Source organism: Salmo trutta, chromosome 8, assembly GCF_901001165.1.
Source record: "Salmo trutta chromosome 8, fSalTru1.1, whole genome shotgun sequence".
Taxonomy (NCBI): Eukaryota; Metazoa; Chordata; class Actinopteri; order Salmoniformes; family Salmonidae; genus Salmo; species Salmo trutta.
Window position 1 is genome coordinate 12,176,528 of NC_042964.1, and position 18,416 is coordinate 12,194,943.

General features: G+C 43.3%; 1 protein-coding gene across 2 annotated transcripts; it reads right to left on the reverse strand.

Annotated features, from left to right (window-relative positions):
- Positions 1–8,094: 8,094 nt before the first annotated feature.
- On the reverse strand, positions 8,095–18,416 carry LOC115198225 (zinc finger protein OZF-like). Of its 2 annotated transcripts, XM_029760008.1 has the most exons (3): positions 18,177–18,416; positions 15,315–15,767; positions 8,095–9,499 (listed from the first exon to the last, which is right to left on the reverse strand). In XM_029760008.1, the coding sequence occupies exons 1-3, from the start codon at positions 18,337–18,339 to the stop codon at positions 8,205–8,207; spliced, it is 1,911 nt and encodes a 636-aa protein (XP_029615868.1). In that variant the 5' UTR covers positions 18,340–18,416; the 3' UTR covers positions 8,095–8,204. The 2 variants fall into 2 exon arrangements, with proteins under 2 accessions (XP_029615868.1, XP_029615869.1); XM_029760009.1 differs by lacking the exon at positions 15,315–15,767.

Below are 18,416 nucleotides of genomic sequence, written 5' to 3' on the forward strand. Positions count from 1 at the left end.
AACCAAGACACCTACGATTCCCCACATGGAGGCTTTTTGTAATTGTTGCTAGCTATCTGGCCATCCAGAATCACGGCCTTCTGCCCCATTGAAGCGCATCATTTTCGTGACGTTGTCAGCTAACCTGTCTATTGGTCCTTAAGCAAAATCTCCACCCACCCAGGGTACCGGTCCATGCAAAACGAACTTGCCCTTTTAAACAACGCAAACCCTGAGCAGCCGGGCCATCTTAATCGAATCAGGTCAATGTTTACAGAAGACAGCCAATACAAATCTTAGGAAAAACAATATTTCTACTAGTTAATTTCGCAGAATCATCACTGCATATACATTTCTAAATAGCTGCTAGTGTTGGCTCTCATTTGAGTGATAGTTTGACCCTCGTCCGTGTATTGTATTGAGGCCAGAGATATTTTTATAAGAGAGGCGCCCAGATTTTTTCATGCCACCCTGGTCTGAAAATGACAGCTGCATTATAAGTTCCATCACGGACAGGCGCTTATGACAAACACTGGTACAAAACCAAAGATATTGATCTGAATTAGGCAATCAATTGTGTGTCATCGTAATGACTATAAACTTTTATACTAACATCACCAATTTGAGGTAAAAACAATGTGTATTTCCTGTAATTCTTGTGTGGTGAAAACGTTACTCTGTGTAATGTAGTAACACCATGGTGAAAGTTGCGAAATATAAAATAATTAAATGTCAAAATAATTTACTATTTCAATTTAGGATGATATTAAATCAAGCACACTCAGATTTTTTTTTTACAACTATTACATATTTCTTACTACTTTAACTATAGACAGAGTTAAAAAAAATGCCTAACCACAATTTAACCAGGTGCTCTAGACTAGAGCTGCCATATGACTGTGCAGCAGGCTGAATGTTCAACATCCCTACTCCAATGCATTTCATTGGAGACATTGAATCTTCCTTTTGATTAGCTGAGAGGGGAAAGCATGAAACGGTCTAAGTACAATTTATACTTGTTTGCACTATGGTTTTGGAAACCTTGAACACAACTTAATTAGCATCCTAAAATAGGGGGGGGGGTAGAAGGATTACTTTATCCTATCCCAGGTATTCCTTAAAGAGGTGGGGTTTCAGGTGTCTCCGGAAGGTGGTGATTGACTCCGCTGTCCTGGCGTCGTGAGGGAGCTTGTTCCACCATTGGGGTGCCAGAGCAGCGAACAGTTTTGACTGGGCTGAGCGGGAACTGTGCTTCCGCAGAGGTAGGGAGGCGAGCAGGCCAGAGGTGGATGAACGCAGTGCCCTTCTTTGGGTGTAGGGACTGATCAGAGCCTGAAGGTACGGAGGTGCCGTTCCCCTCACAGCTCCGTAGGCAAGCACCATGGTCTTGTAGCAGATGCGAGCTTCAACTGGAAGCCAGTGGAGTGTGTGGAGGAGCGGGGTGACGTGAGAGAACTTGGGAAGGTTGAACACCAGACGGGCTGCGGCGTTCTGGATGAGTTGTAAGGGTTTAATGGCACAGGCAGGGAGCCCCGCCAGCAGCGAGTTGCAGTAATCCAGACGGGAGATGACAAGTGCCTGGATTAGGACCTGCGCCGCTTCCTGTGTAAGGCAGGGTCGTACTCTACGAATGTTGTAGAGCATGAACCTACAGGATCGGGTCACCGCCTTGATGTTAGCGGAGAATGACAGGGTGTTGTCCAGGGTCACGCCAAGGCTCTTAACACTCTGGGAGGAGGACACAATGGAGTTGTCAACCGTGATGGTGAGATCATGGAACTGGCAGTCCTTCCCCGGGAGGAAGAGCAGCTCCGTCTTGCCGAAGTTCAGCTTGAGGTGGTGATCCGTCATCCACACTGATATGTCTGCCTGACATGCAGAGATGCGATTCGCCACCTGGTTATCAGAAGGGGGAAAGGAGAAGATTAATTGTGTGTCGTCTGCGTAACAATGATAGGAGAGACCATGTGAGGATATGACAGAGCCAAGTGACTTGGTGTATAGCGAGAATAGGAGAGGGCCTAGAACTGAGCCCTGGGGGACACCGATGGTGAGAGCACGTGGTGCGGAGACGGATTCTCGCCACGCCACCTGGTAGGAGCGACCTGTCAGGTAGGACGCAATCCAGGAGTGAGCCGCGCCGGAGATGCCCAACTCGGAGAGGGTGGAGAGGAGGATCTGATGGTTCACAGTATCAAAGGCAGCAGATAGGTCTAGAAGGATGAGAGCAGAGGAGAGAGAGTTAGCTTTAGCAGTGCGGAGAGCCTCCGTGACACAGAGAAGAGCAGTCTCAGTTGAATGGCCAGTCTTGAAACCTGACTGATTTGGATCAAGAAGGTCATTCTGAGAGAGATAGCAGGAGAGCTATCGGAGGGATCGAGTGTAGGTTTTTTGAGAAGGGGTGCAACTCTCGCTCTCATCCTTAAGCAGCGACCCAGTAGGACTTGACAGAAGCCCACCATTGCATCCTAGCCCACTATTGGATCCCAGCTCCCCCCAAAGTAAGAAAACTGGACAAAACTGAAAGAAATTAGGGCTAAGAGATCCTCTGTCAGAAGATGGGAGTAAAAAGGCAGGATGTGGACAATACTTTTAGGAAAGCAAAGCAACTCTGAATCATTCATACTGTGTGTTTCAGATGAATAGCTGTGTGATGGATTTACTTTTGTAAAATGTTCTATGTGAATAATGTGAATAAAGTTTGATTTGATTTGAATGATGAGGTAATGATCAAACATGAATACACAGTATTATGGGAATCAGGCCTGCTGTTAAAAGACTGTTGATGTCTTCAAGCCATAAGAAACTGGAATTCCTGGTTGTTTGTTTTTGGAATGTTTCTCAGGGTGATGAGAGAAAAGTGTGATTGATGTTATTGATACATTAAAAAAAAAAAAAAGTGCTTTCCAGAAAAGATGTCCTTGCATTTGTCCAAGGGTATTTCTCATATAGTTTGACCAAGTGCTGCTCATTCATGATATTGTTTATTTTGGGAAGTAATGATTAACAGTTGACTCCTGATAAGTGCATTGTGTATGAGCGCATACTGTGTTTTAAGTGCATATCTTGTAGTTATGACTGGTCCCTGTACCTTGCAGAAAAACCCCATCCACATGGGGCACTGTGTTATATTTATGGGCTCGCCACCCGCTGATGCAAACAGAAGAAGAAGACAATGCAGAAGTAAAAGTCCGATTTTTTTTTTTAATGAGGGTTTTTGTTTGTGACTACCATTCTTCCCTCGTTGACGAAGGCAAACAAGCTGAATTCCCAACTCTCAGTCGAATGAAACGTGTTTGGGGGCTGCCACATCCGCTCCAAGCTGTTTTAGCTATCAATAATCATCTGTTTCAATGCGTTTTCCAATTCAGTTCATGCAATAAATGATCATCACATTACTAATTACAACCGTTTTCTCACTCATAGTTTATCAAAATATGGATAGGTTTTACTGGAAGGCACAGACCAGCTATAACTAAACCAGAGAATGCAGTTATCAGGAGAAATGAAGAATGCTGTTGAATTGGTACTGGAAAAACAGTGAAGTGCACGTAAAACACAGTATGCACTCGTACACAACGCACTTAGGCGTCGACTGTTAACTGGTTTGTACCTTGTAGTAAAACCCCAACCTTATTGGGTTGCTGTGAGGTGTTTATGGACTCGCCACCCGCTGGTACTGTTGGGTTGCTGTGAGGTGTTTATGGACTCGCCACCCGCTGGTACTGAAGGGTTGCTGTGAGGTGTTTATGGACTCGCCACCCGCTGGTACTGAAGGGTTGCTGTGAGGTGTTTATGGACTCGCCACCCGCTGGTACTGAAGGGTTGCTGTGAGGTGTTTATGGACTCGCCACCCGCTGGTACTGAAGGGTTGCTGTGAGGTGTTTATGGACTCGCCATCCGCTGGTACTAAAGGGTTGCTGTGAGGTGTTTATGGACTCGCCACCCGCTGGTACTGAAGGGTTGCTGTGAGGTGTTTATGGACTCGCCACCCGCTGGTACTGAAGGGTTGCTGTGAGGTGTTTATGGACTCGCCACCCGCTGGTACTAAAGGGTTGCTGTGAGGTGTTTATGGACTCGCCACCCGCTGGTACTGAAGGGTTGCTGTGAGGTGTTTATGGACTCGCCATCCGCTGGTACTAAAGGGTTGCTGTGAGGTGTTTATGGACTCGCCACCCGCTGGTACTAAAGGGTTGCTGTGAGGTGTTTATGGACTCGCCACCCGCTGGTACTAAAGGGTTGCTGTGAGGTGTTTATGGACTCGCCACCCGCTGGTACTAAAGGGTTGCTGTGAGGTGTTTATGGACTCGCCACCCGCTGGTACTGAAGGGTTGCTGTGAGGTGTTTATGGACTCGCCACCCGCTGGTACTGAAGGGTTGCTGTGAGGTGTTTATGGACTCGTCACCCGCTGGTACTGAAGGGTTGCTGTGAGGTGTTTATGGACTCGCCACCCGCTGGTACTAAAGGGTTGCTGTGAGGTGTTTATGGACTCGCCACCCGCTGGTACTGAAGGGTTGCTGTGAGGTGTTTATGGACTCGCCATCCGCTGGTACTAAAGGGTTGCTGTGAGGTGTTTATGGACTCGCCACCCGCTGGTACTGAAGGGTTGCTGTGAGGTGTTTATGGACTCGCCACCCGCTGGTACTGAAGGGTTGCTGTGAGGTGTTTATGGACTCGCCACCCGCTGGTACTGAAGGGTTGCTGTGAGGTGTTTATGGACTCGCCACCCGCTGGTACTGAAGGGTTGCTGTGAGGTGTTTATGGACTCGCCACCCGCTGGTACTGAAGGGTTGCTGTGAGGTGTTTATGGACTCGCCACCCGCTGGTACTGAAGGGTTGCTGTGAGGTGTTTATGGACTCGCCATCCGCTGGTACTAAAGGGTTGCTGTGAGGTGTTTATGGACTCGCCACCCGCTGGTACTGAAGGGTTGCTGTGAGGTGTTTATGGACTCGCCACCCGCTGGTACTGAAGGGTTGCTGTGAGGTGTTTATGGACTCGCCACCCGCTGGTACTGAAGGGTTGCTGTGAGGTGTTTATGGACTCGCCACCCGCTGGTACTGAAGGGTTGCTGTGAGGTGTTTATGGACTCGCCACCCGCTGGTACTGAAGGGTTGCTGTGAGGTGTTTATGGACTCGCCATCCGCTGGTACTGAAGGGTTGCTGTGAGGTGTTTATGGACTCGCCACCCGCTGGTACTGAAGGGTTGCTGTGAGGTGTTTATGGACTCGCCACCCGCTGGTACTGAAGGGTTGCTGTGAGGTGTTTATGGACTCGCCATCCGCTGGTACTAAAGGGTTGCTGTGAGGTGTTTATGGACTCGCCACCCGCTGGTACTGAAGGGTTGCTGTGAGGTGTTTATGGACTCGCCATCCGCTGGTACTAAAGGGTTGCTGTGAGGTGTTTATGGACTCGCCATCCGCTGGTACTAAAGGGTTGCTGTGAGGTGTTTATGGACTCGCCACCCGCTGGTACTAAAGGGTTGCTGTGAGGTGTTTATGGACTCGCCACCCGCTGGTACTAAAGGGTTGCTGTGAGGTGTTTATGGACTCGCCACCCGCTGGTACTGAAGGGTTGCTGTGAGGTGTTTATGGACTCGCCACCCGCTGGTACTGAAGGGTTGCTGTGAGGTGTTTATGGACTCGCCACCCGCTGGTACTGAAGGGTTGCTGTGAGGTGTTTATGGACTCGCCACCCGCTGGTACTAAAGGGTTGCTGTGAGGTGTTTATGGACTCGCCACCCGCTGGTACTGAAGGGTTGCTGTGAGGTGTTTATGGACTCGCCATCCGCTGGTACTAAAGGGTTGCTGTGAGGTGTTTATGGACTCGCCACCCGCTGGTACTAAAGGGTTGCTGTGAGGTGTTTATGGACTCGCCACCCGCTGGTACTGAAGGAAGAAGAAGACAATAGAGAGTATCCACCCACAAAAACACATTTTGGTGATGAAATTGAACTTCCTTATGAAATATATGTTACCAATCCAAATATGATTATTCATGTTATTAGTCGTTCAGTGGGGTCTTCCTCTAACATATAATTATGCAATAAGGTGCGAGGGGGTGTGGAATATGCCAATATACCACGGCTAAGGGCTGTTCGCGTGGAGTGCCTGGATACAGCCCTTAGTCAAGGTATATTCACCATATACCACAAACCCCCGAAGTGCCTTATTGTTATTATTAGCCGGCTACCAACGTAATTAGAGCAGTGAAAATAAATGTTTTGTCATACCCGTACGGCTTTCAGCCAACCAGCATTCAGGGCTCGAACCACCCAGTTTATAATTAACATTATATCCAAAAAGTCGGATTTCATAACCTAATACATACATCCGGTAATAAGCACCGAGCTCTGTTGACATAGAGGTGCAGGTTCCTCGCAAGAACTTTAGAGGATTTTACATGTTGCGGTCGTCATCTTTAAAGTTGTTTCAGCCTGTCACAAAAAGCAACATTAGCATGACACAAGCTGAATTAAAAGGCTTTCATAATAAAAAGCTTGGTATATGCTTAGATTGATTCAGGCTACATTATTGAATGGTAAATGTTTCTGATCATTGATAGATGAGCCAACGAATAAATGAGCTAGCACTTCCACTTGTCCGACCAGAGATCAATTAACCAAATATTCAGACAGAGATTCATTGAAACAAAATCACATTGGTTATCAGACAAATCACAGGCTTTTTGTTGAGAGTAGGACAGGCTACTAACGCGAGTGAAGAGCAAAATCCACTTGTGTAAAATGTACTGATCAGTTGATCATTAGCACTCAGCTCAATTTAACTAACATTTTCCCAACCTAATTGTTATCAAATATCCAAACGGAGATTCAGTGGAAACAAAGATCTGGCATTGATTGATTTATGTCCCCCACGCTTGTCTCAAAGCAGAGCGATGGCGCTGTCCCAATCAAAACGGTGCTGACCACACACAACTATTTCTTTAAATTAGTATAACGGTTATATATGACTGGGAGTTTCAGTATATGCAATAATTTGATACATGCCTTCAATTGCATTAGCCAACTTTATTCCAATATTTTCATGTGAGTTTTCCTCTGCGCTTTTTCAAGGCCCTATGACTGTTTCCTCATATCTTCACACGCCCACCTCCGCCTCGTTGTTCTCAACACCAGTTTACATCAATATAGCCTACTGTTTTGTAGAAATCAGCCTTTTTTCGGGCTCATTTAATTTCTGTGATGACGGGCCAATGCTCCGCCTTTCAGCTCACCGGACTTGGGTCAGACCTGATCGAATTTTCAGTTCTGATGAGAACTTTAAACTGCATTCGGTCTCTTGTGGACCAACTTTGTGTGAAGTAAATATGATAGGCTCAAGGCTTCCATGTGACAACAGACAACCTGTTTGGATAATATGCTATTTAATTTTTTTGCAAATCTCTGGCTTGTCATTTCATTATTTTCAGGAAAAGTGAAGAATGGTCCCAGGACAGTATGTAGCATTCTCTGAAAAAAACATGACTTCATATTTTGTAATATATGCTCGGCAAAACATGACTTAATACTATATGATATGCTATCTGACGTAAACGCCTGCTTTTTAAGATGCCATTTGTCTCTGTCTCTTCCCAGGATGCTGCTCCTGATTGGGATTTGAAACTTTGTGGCCATGCAGCTCTTTGATTGGTGCAAGAGGGAGAGCGCAGTTAAGGACTTCTTGCTGATGACCTAGGTACAGTTCAGTCTTGTTAGTTATAATAGTATTACTGTTAGTCAATCCTTTAAAGAATACTTCACCACTTTTCAACATCAAATTAATAGGACATTGACTTCATCACTGCCGCCAGACGTATAATCTGACAGCTCCTCCATAAAGTTGGCTAATCATAGGCAAGAGTATGCACCCATAGCCGCCAATCAAGTTACACTGGCCAAGTGACAACTTTATCTTGCCCCAATGGCTTGACAGGACAACGCAAAAGTTAGACAAGTAAACTAATTATTGACATCACTGTAATCCATGGTAATGCATTTGGTGAGGTGTGTGTATATAAAGAGTTACTGCCTGCCACTTGCAATTCATTTATGAAAAACAAATATGTAATGTCTATAAATGGTTGATAATTGACAAGCAGTAATGGAGAGTCACTACAATCACAGGGCTTTTATTGCTTTATTCTGTGTGGATACAGTATTCCACCCACATAATGCATTTATTGTACAAATTCGAAAACCTACTCTCTGTGTCTATGTCCTAATTTTCATTCATTTTTGTCTTGTCTTCTTGCTTTGTGGATGTTTTTCACATGTGTCAGCAGAGAAGCCTTCTTAGTGAATCTTTTACCACAGACTGAGCAGCCATGTTGTTTCTCTCCTGTATGAGTCAATTTATGAACGTTTAGGTTCCCCTTGGCACTGAAGCTTTTCCCACAGTCAACACAGCTAAATGGTTTCTCTCCTGTGTGACTCCGAACATGATCTGTAAGGTTATCCTTACGACGGAAGCTTTTCCCACAGTCACCACAGATGAACGGTTTCTCTTCTGTGTGAGTCAGTATGTGCCTACTTAGGTCCCCCTTCTGACTGAAGCTTTTCCCACAGTCACCACAGCTAAAATATTTCTCTCCTGTGTGAGTCAGTGTATGCTTGGTTAGGTTCTCCTTGAGACTGAAGTTTTTCCCACAGTCACCACAGCTAAATGGTTTCTCTCCTGTGTGAGTCCGTATATGCTTATTTAGGTCTCCCTTCTGACTGAAGCTTTTTCCACAGTCACCACAGTGGAATGATTTCTCTCCTGTGTGAATCCTCATGTGCCTGGACAGATCTTTTTTGTATTTGAAGGTCTTGCCACAAACGGGGCAGGTGCAGGGTTTCCCACTGTGACAGAGTCTGACATGGGCCTTCAGTTTACAGATGGAGTTATAACATTTATTGCAGAAGTGGCATTCACTGAGTCTTTTCTTGGCTAGAGTCACATGCCTCTGCAGGTCAGCTTTTAGAGCAAATGCTTCACCACAGACACGGCAGCAGTGAATTTTTCTAGACGTGGTGCTGAGCTTCAAACAGTGTTCCCCCATTGATGGGTTTGGATTCAATGGTGAGCTGGAATCCAATAGCGGGCTGCTGTTCAGTCCGACCCGGTCGCTGCTTATGTCTGAGTTGTGGCTGGAGGCATTGTTTTGATTATCTGGAGTGTCACAGGAAGTGTCTAGACCCTTTAGGTAAGTCACAGTGCCAAAAGGTCTGAGATTCACTGGTTTAGAGTCACTCTCTCTGTTCTCCACAGTCTGGGTTTGGGGAGGAGTCAAGAACCAATGTGGGTCCTCCTGATCACATTCACTTTTCACACAGGGAGGAGTGAATATGGAGTCTTCGGCATCAAAGAGCCATTGAAGCTGCTCTTCCTCCTGACTGGTCCTGAGTTCCTCCTGTTCCTCTTTAATCTGTGTGGGCTCTGGTTCCTCCTGCCCCAAACAGAGGCTCCACTCCTGCTTACAGTGCTGCTGCACAGAGGGAATCTCCTCTTCAGAGACAGCGAGAGAGGACTGGAGGGAGTCTGGAGGGAAGGAGAGGAGGAGCAAAGGTTATCTATATACCACAGAATCAAATCGAACACTAGAAGTATATACAGTACCAGTCAAAAGTTTGGACACACCTACTCATTCAAGGGTTTGTAGAATAATAGAAGACATCAAAACTATGAAATAACACATATGACATCATGTAGTAACCAAAGACGTGTTAAACAAATATATTTTAGAGTCTTCAAAGTAGCCACCCTTTGCCTTGATGACAGCTTTGCACACTCTTGGCATTCTCTCAACCAGCTTCACCTGAAATGCTTTTCCAACAGTCTTGAGGGAGTTCCGACATATGCTGAGCACTTGTTGGCTGCTTTTCCTTCACTCTGCGGTCCAACTCATCCCAAACCATCTCAATTGGGTTGAGGTCGGGTGATTGTGGAGGCCAGGTTATCTGATGCAGCACTCCATCACTTTCCTTGGTCAAATAGCCCTTACACAGCCTGGAGATGTGTTGGGTCATTGTCCTGTTGAAAAACAAATGATAGTGCAAACCAGATGGGATGGCGTATCGCTGCAGAATGCTGTGGTAGCCATGCTGGTTAAGTGTGGCTTGAATTCTAAATAAATCACAGACATTGTCACCAGCAAAGCAACCCACACCATCACACCTCTTCCTCCATGCTTCACAGTGGAAACCACACATGCATAGATCATCCGTTCACCTACTCTGTGTCTCACAAAGACACGGCGGTGGAACCAAAAATCTCAAATTTAGACTAATCAGACCAAAGGACAGATTTACACTGGTCTAATGTCCTTTGCTCGTGTTTCTTGGCCCAAGCAAGACTCTTCTTCTTATTGGTGTCCTTTAGTAGTGGTTTCTTTGCAGAAATTCAACCATGAAGGCCTGTTTCACATAGTCTCCTCTGAACAGTTGATGTTGAGATGTGTCTGTTACTTGAACTCTGTGAAGAATTTATTTGGGCTGCAATTTCTGAGGTAGGTAACTCTAATGAACTTTTCCTCTGCAGTAGAGGTAACACTGGGTCTTCCTTTCCTGTGGCGGGGTCCTCATGAGAGCCAGTTTCATCATAGTGCTTGATGGATTTTGCAACTGCACTTGAAGAAACTCAAAGTTCATGAAATGTTCCAGATTGACTGACCTTCACTTTAAAAAATGTTTTAAATGTAACCTTTATTTAACTAGGCAAGTCAGTTAAGAACAAATTCTTATTTACAATGACGGCCTACACCAGCCAAATTGTGCGCCGCCCCATGGGACTCCGAATCACGGCTGGTTGTGATACAGCCTGGATTTGAACCAGGGTGTCTGTAGTGACACCTCTAGCACTGAGACCGCTGCGCCACTCGGGAGCCCTCATGTCTTAAAGTAATGATGGACTGTCATTTCTCTTTGCTTATTTGAGCTGTTCTTGCCATAATATGGACTTGGTCTTTTACCAAATATCTTCTGTATACCACCCCTACCTTGTCACAACACAACTGATTGGCTCAAACGCAGATTAAGGAAAGAAATTCCACAAATTAACTTTTAACAAGGCACACCTGTTAATTGAAATGCATTCAAGGTGACGACCTCAAAAAGCTGGTTGAGAGAATGCCAAGAGCGTGCCAAGCTGTCATCAAGGCAAAGGGTGGCTACTTTGAAGAATCTCAAATAGAGATTTGTTCAACACTTCAGTTTTGTTACTTGACTCCATGTTTTATTTTATAGTTTGATGTCTTCACTATTATTCTACAATGTAGAAGATAGTAAAAATAAAGAAAAACCCTGGAATGAGAAGGCGTGTCCATACTTTTGACTGGTACTGTATATCTCTATGGTATACAGACACTACTGAAAGTCTACATACCCCTTGCACAGTTTTCAAATGTTGATGCCTTGAAATTAAATCCAAAAAGGGATTAGATTACATTTTTGTTTTTACTACCGATATACACAACCTACTCCAAAATGAAAGAAGATTATAGAACATTTTGCAAATGAATAAAACATTAAGATGTGTATGTCTTCACATTGAAGAGTTAATACTTGGTGGAAGCACATTTGGCAGCCATTACAGCTGTGAATCATTTTGAATCAGATTCTACCGACTTTGCACAACTCTTAGGGCAACATATATCTATTGTTTCTGTCAAAAAGTGCTCAAGCTCAGTCAATTGTGTTTGGGAATCAGTGACGGACAGCAATATTCAAACCGTGTCTCTGATTTTCAAGCAGATGTAAGTCAGGACTGTGACTGGACCATTCAGGAACACGCAACACCTCTTGGAAAGCCATTCTGTTGTCTTTGGCATTCACATTTGTGTAATTGTCCCACTGAAAAATGTAAATCTCTATTCCAGGTTAGGTTTTCGGAAGACTACGGCAGGTTTTTCCTCTATCTTTTTAACTGTGCTTTGCTCCTTTAATATTTATTTTGATTCTGACAAACTATGCAGTCTGTGCCGATGAAATGCGTTCCCATAACAAGCATACCCCACCGCAATACTTGAAAATACAGAGTGTTTGGATTTGACCCAAACTGTACTTATTAATTTGGCCCAAAACGTTAATTTCCTTGCTATATTTTGTTTTACAGTATTACTTAACGGCCTTGTTGCAAAAAGAATGGATGATTTGGAGTGGATTTTAACACAGGCTTTCTTACATTAATTTTGTCATACAGGCCAGTAATGTGGAGTGAATGCAATGTTGTTGATCCTCTGTATTTTCAAGTATTGCAGTGGCAGCATCATGTTATGGGTATGTGTGTCACTGGCAGGGACTGGGGAGTTTGTCAGGATCAAAATACATTTCAAAAGGAGGAAAGCCCTGGTTAAAAGTTAAAGGAAAACCTGCCAACAATTTTGACAACTGTCTATACTTTTCTTTCCTTGGAATAAAAACATGTCATGTAATCCCTTTTTAGATTTAATTTTAAGGCAGCAAAATGTGTAGACTTTCACTAGTGACTGTATATCATAGAGAAAGGTGATGACTGTGGACGGGGTGTGGAGACCATCACTAGGCACTGTATACAGCCTTTAGACATGTCTGAGTGAAGATATCTAGCTATTTGCTCTCATTCACACAAGCCACATATGGCTTGGGTTCTCACTCCTATTGCCTACTATGAAACACACCGAAGCCAATGTGTACGAAAGTCCCAACACTCTCTGACCATTAATAGTCCTCACTTTCAATACAGTTTTGGAAACCTTAGAAACTTTACTTTCATATTACCGCAAAATTATTTATCAAATACAAAAGATGGTGTTTTCCATTGCACATTTACCTGAACTATGATGCTTCCTTAGCCAATGGAAACAAGGGAGGCAAAAAAATTATATATATACAGTTGAAGTCGGAAGTTTACATACACCTTAGCCAAATACATTTAAACTCAGTTTTAGTAGAATCAGTCACACTACGAAATGCTACCAAATATACCACAATGAATTCATAATACTATGAATATATAGTTTCACAGACATATTGTTGCATTTTTTTCTGATTTGTGCGAAATCGTTAAGAATATGAAACACAATTCCTGACATTTAATCCTAGTAAAAATTCCCTGTCTTAGGTCAGTTAGAATCACCACTTTATTTTAAGAATTTGAAATGTCAGAATAATAGTAGAGAGAATGATTTATATCAGCTTTTATTTCTTTTATCACATTCCCAGTAGGTCAGAAGTTTACATACACTCAATTACTATTTGGTAGCATTGCCTTTAAATTGTTTAACTTGGGTCAAACATTTCAGGTAGCCTTCCACAAGCTTCCCACAATAAGTTGGGTGAATTTTGGCCCATTCCTCCTGACAGAGCTGGTGTAACTGAATCAGGTTTGTCGGCCTCCTTGCTCGCACGCGCTTTTTCAGTTCTGCCCACAAATTTTATATAGGATTGAGGTCAGGGCTTTTTGATGGCCACTCCAATACCTTGACTTTGTTGTCCTTAAGCCATTTTGCCACAACTTTGGAAGTATGCTTGGGGTCAATGTCTATTTGGAAGACCCATTTGCGACCAAGCTTTAACTTCCTGACTGATGTCTTGAGATGTTGCTTCAATATATCCACATGATTTCCCTTCCTCATGATGCCATCTATTTTGTGAAGTGCACCAGTCCCTGCTGCAGCAAAGCACACCCACAACATGATGCTGCCACCCCCATGCTTCACGGTTAGGATGATGTTCTTCGGCTTACAAGTCTCCCCCCTTTTCTTCCAAAAATAACGATGGTCATTATGGCCAAACAGTTCTATTTTTGTTTCATCAGACCAGAGGACATTTCTCCAAAAAGTACAATCTTTGTCCCCATGTGCAGTTGCAAACCGTAGTCTGGCTTTTTTATGGCGGTTTTGGAGCAGTGACTTCTTCCTTGCTGAGCGGCCTTTTAGGTTATGTCGATATAGGACTTGTTTTACTGTGGATATAGATACTTTTGTACCTATTTCCTCCAGCATCTTCACAAGGTCCTTTGCTGTTGTTCTGGGATTGATTTGCACTTTCCGCACCAAAGTACGTTCATCTCTAGGAGACAGAACGCGTCTCCTTCCTGAGCGTTATGATGGTTGCGTGGTCCCATGGTGTTTATACTTGCGTACTATTGTTTGTACAGATGAACGTGGTACCTTCAGGCGTTTGGAAATTGCTCCCAAGGATGAACCAGACTTGTGGAGGTCTACAATTTTTTTTCTGAGGTCTTGGCTGATTTCTTTTGATTTTCCCCTGATGTCAAGCAAAGAGGCACTTAGTTTGAAGGTAGGCCTTGAAATACATCCACAGGTACACCTCCAATTGACTCAAATTTCAATTAGCCTATCAGAAGCTTCTAAAGCCATGACATCATTTTCTGGAATTTTCCAAGCTGTTTAAAGGCACAGTCAACTTAGTGTATGTAAACTTCTGACCCACTGGAATTGTGATACAGTGAATTATAAGTGAAATAATCTGTCTGTAAACAATTGTTGGAAAAATGACTTGTGTCATGCACAAAGTAGATGTCCTAACCGACTTGCCAAAACTATAGTTTGTTAACAATAATTTTGTGAAGTGGTTGAAAAACGAGTTTTAATGACTCCAACCTAAGTGTATGTAAACTTCCGACTTCAACTGTATATCACCTCAAAGCTGTGGTAAAATTATGTTGGATTATTATTAAATTGAGTGTTCAAGGTTTCCAAAACCGTATCGCAATCCATTGTTTCTAGATAAAGCGTTTCACACTTGATCAAATCATCATCCTCAGCTAATCAAAAGGCAGGGTTGTTTCTGGATAAAAAAGGGGCTTAGGTGGTGGGCATGGCAATGAGCCAGGTTGGCCCGACTCCATTTTAGAGGCCCCCATCTTGGCGGTGTAGAGAAATGTGTGCATTTCTAAGCAAATTTCCTGCAATTCTACATATTCTTTGCAGTTTTAAAGCTAGTTCCCTAGCATTTTCGATCCTGATTTTTTATTTTATTTTAAATAACACACTGTTTGAATTTAAGAGAACATAAGAAAAACACTTAGGCGGCACGCCCAAGGATTACAATGGCAGAAAAATCCCAGAGGGACCTTGAATAACTCCAATGTAGCATTGGAATCAGAAGGGCAACAAAAGGACTTTCGGGAAGTAACTTCAAATGTAATTGTATTCAACATTCGTCAATGGAAAAATGTGTGACGCTGCTGTCCAAGCGACGGAAAGCATTGGCACTTCGGTGCTACTTTTATCCATTCACGGCAAAAGTAAAAAACGACTTTTACTTTTTTTGAAATTGTGATCACTGAAAGCCTAAACAGTTTATGAATTGACTAGAACTGTAGTTAGACATTGGTAGATCTGCATACAAACCTATTCTACATAATTTTATCTCTGGGGTGAGCCGCAGCAGTCTCCGTAGGCTATCATTCTCCTCCTGGTAATCAGCTACCGTTTTCTCAACTGCCCCAAAAATCTCCACAGCAGCAGACGCCGTTAAACGCTCATTTAAAAACACACTAAATAACTTTAGTTTAGACATTTTCAGTAGACTGAGAGTAGGGTATTCAGCTAGTATGGCTTCTTGACATGGGTCCTCCTGATCACATTCACTTTTCACACAGGAAGGCGTGAATATGGAGTCGTTGGTATCAAAGAGCCGAAGATGCTCTTCCTCCTGACTGGTCCTGAGTTCCTCCTGTTCCTCTTTAATTTGTGTGGGCTCTGGTTCCTCCTGCCCCAAACTGGAGCTCCACTCCTGATCACAGTGCTGCTGCTCAGGAAGAACCTCCTCTTCGGAGATGGTGAGAGAGGGCTGCAAGGAGTCTGGAGAGGAGGAGAGGAGGAGCAGAGGTTATCTATATAAAGTGATCGCATTCCTTTTGGAACCGGGCTACATCCCAGCCGTAAGCCTGGTGGCCCGCTCTGGCCTAAGGCGACGTTGCCTCAAAAGAAAAGTGACGTAGGAGCATGTGGAGTAATGCGCAATTCAGAGTCCAAAGCCACGATTGACCTCCATTGTGACATATCTGTCCCGCTCTGTCACCACTGTGTCCCAACCAACACGACTCCTATTCATTTTATTAATGTGGTGACGGTTGGAAATTGTGTGAGGTGCGCTGAGAATTCGAGCAAACAGATCCATATTCTAGAACACTGCTGGGTGGACACGAACATCCTTTGGACTCTGATAGGCGCTTAATGAGTAGGATTCTGTGTTTTCACATGCTAAAGTGATTTATTTGGATAAAAACGCTTTACCTGCCTTCCCAATGAAAACTAGTTTGACATTTATTTTATAGAAAGATGTTTATAAACGATGCATTATGCCGCATTGTTGACAATATGACCGAGCAGCACAGATTAGGCTACCGTTTGATTTGAGCAGGGTGCGCCTCCCTCACCGGTTTCGCCTAGTCACGTGAAGGGACATAGTTTAATCTAATCCCCTCATTAATAAGACACTGCAGTGCCTTCCAATGAATCATTAAAGAAGTATCGGCAAGTAAAGGTTGGTTGAAAATGTGCCAGGCTTCAAATGACCTAAATTACAACAGTGTATGCAAGTACAGATTACATTATTGCATATCGACCATTGCAAATCTGAAGCTATGATCTAATATCGCAGAGTACCGGAGGAGTTGAGAGCAGACTAGAGTTTTTAAAATGAACCTCTGACTCGCTATGCATCGACACTTCAACAATGGATCTTAAACCCTTACCATGTACCTATGTTTGTCCTCTGTTGTTGCGCTCCTTCCTTTGTTTGCTGAAATCCATACGTTTTAATAAAACCTTAATTAAATACAACCACGATTGTTTCCTAAAGTACAACCACCGACAGTTGCTCTAAGATGCCAACTCAGTGCGATTGCACATGTGCCAATACAATCTCAACCAGGAAACAGTCGGTGGGTCTATTTGATTCACTTTTTATTAAAAAGTATGGATTTCAGCAATCAAAGAAAAGCATGCAACAGAGGACAAACATTGCTACATGGTAAGGGTTTAAACTGTAGCGGATTTAGGTGTAGGCGACATGGGCAGCCGCCCACGGCAGCGGCACGGGGTGCCCGCACACAAAAAATTGTAATGGTGACATTTGCACGTCACGTCAATGATATCATGTCACCGTGTGGGGCTGTGGGTCAATTAACCTTGTCGGAGTGGACGCCCTGATTTTAGTTTGTGAGCTAGGCAGGCTACTGCCTGGGAAGGTCTCCCAGTCAGAAGTATGAGATGGGGAGGGGGGCGTTGGTAGGTTGAGCTCAGGTCTCCCCACTGGAAGCCCGAGGTAGGGGAACGGGGGAATCTATCAAATAGCGCACCTCTAACTTTGTACAGTAGAATCAGTCACACTACGAAATGCTACCAAATATACCACAATGAATTCATAATACTATGAATATATAGTTTCACAGACATATTGTAGCATTTTTTTCTGGTTTGTGCGAAATCGTTAAGAATATAAAACCAGTCTCAGAATTTGTCTTACTCTTCCAGTGACCGTACCCGAAGCTGAGAGGAGCTTTTCAAAGCTCAACAAATCCTACCAAAGGTCCACCATGTCACAGGAACGCCTTAGTGGCCTTGCTGTCATCAGTATTAACCATGCAATTGCTGGGCACATTTCTTATGATGATGTAATTGATGACTTTGCGTCAAGGAAGGCAAGAAAGGTCAGAGTTTAGATGGCAGTTGTGCAATTTAGTTTGTGTGTTTCTTGTTTGAAGTGCAATAGTGTAATAATCAGGCTCTCTTCTTGATAAGTGTGTTATTCTATTTGTGCATTTGTGTGATATAGGATTTTTGCAATTTAGTTTTGTTTGTGTGTTTTTTGTTAATAATAGGGTAATAGTGTAATAATTCGATTCTCTCTTATATTTGTATTTATATACTACAACTCGTTTCTATCTGTCTTTGTTACTTCTTTTTTATATTTCTGAGTCTTATTTTTGTATATATATTTTTTATTTATATAGTTTTAAATGTTATGGGGGGAGGTGAGCGACTCAGCTAGATTTAATTCAGCCTTTAGTCATAACTGAGTGCAGATATATGTAACGTTATTCTATTTCAATCAGATTTTCGTGACAGACAATTTTTTTCTCCATTCACGGTAAAAGTAACAGTAGATAACTGTTTAAAAAAATGTATGGAATAATGATCACCGCTAGCCTAAACAGTGTATTAATGTATTAGAACTATAACTAGCTAGTAGACCTACATACGAACCTATACATAGTTTTATCTCCGGCGTGATCAGCAGCATTCTTCTTAAACGATCATTCTCTTCCTGGTACTCCTCTACTGTTTTTTCAACTGCCCCGAAAATCTCAAGAGCGGCCGCCGATAAGCGATCATCTAAAAACACACTAAACGACTGTAGTTTAGACATGTTTTAGTCGACTGCGAATTTGGAATTCAGCCAGTATGCCTTTGTCAAAGAGGGTTGAAACGTAACTATGACTTTTA

What these genes read in the sequence shown, in the direction of transcription:
- LOC115198225 (XM_029760008.1), bottom strand. Translation starts at nt 18,339, where the DNA reads ATGTCTAAACTACAGTCGTTTAGTGTGTTTTTAGATGATCGCTTATCG. An exon ending in GGAGATAAAACTATGTATAG is followed by an intron (nt 15,768 to 18,176) that starts GTTCGTATGTAG and finishes CCTCCTCTCCAG; the next exon opens with ACTCCTTGCAGCCCTCTCTC. An exon ending in GATAAAATTATGTAGAATAG is followed by an intron (nt 9,500 to 15,314) that starts GTTTGTATGCAG and finishes CCTTCCCTCCAG; the next exon opens with ACTCCCTCCAGTCCTCTCTC.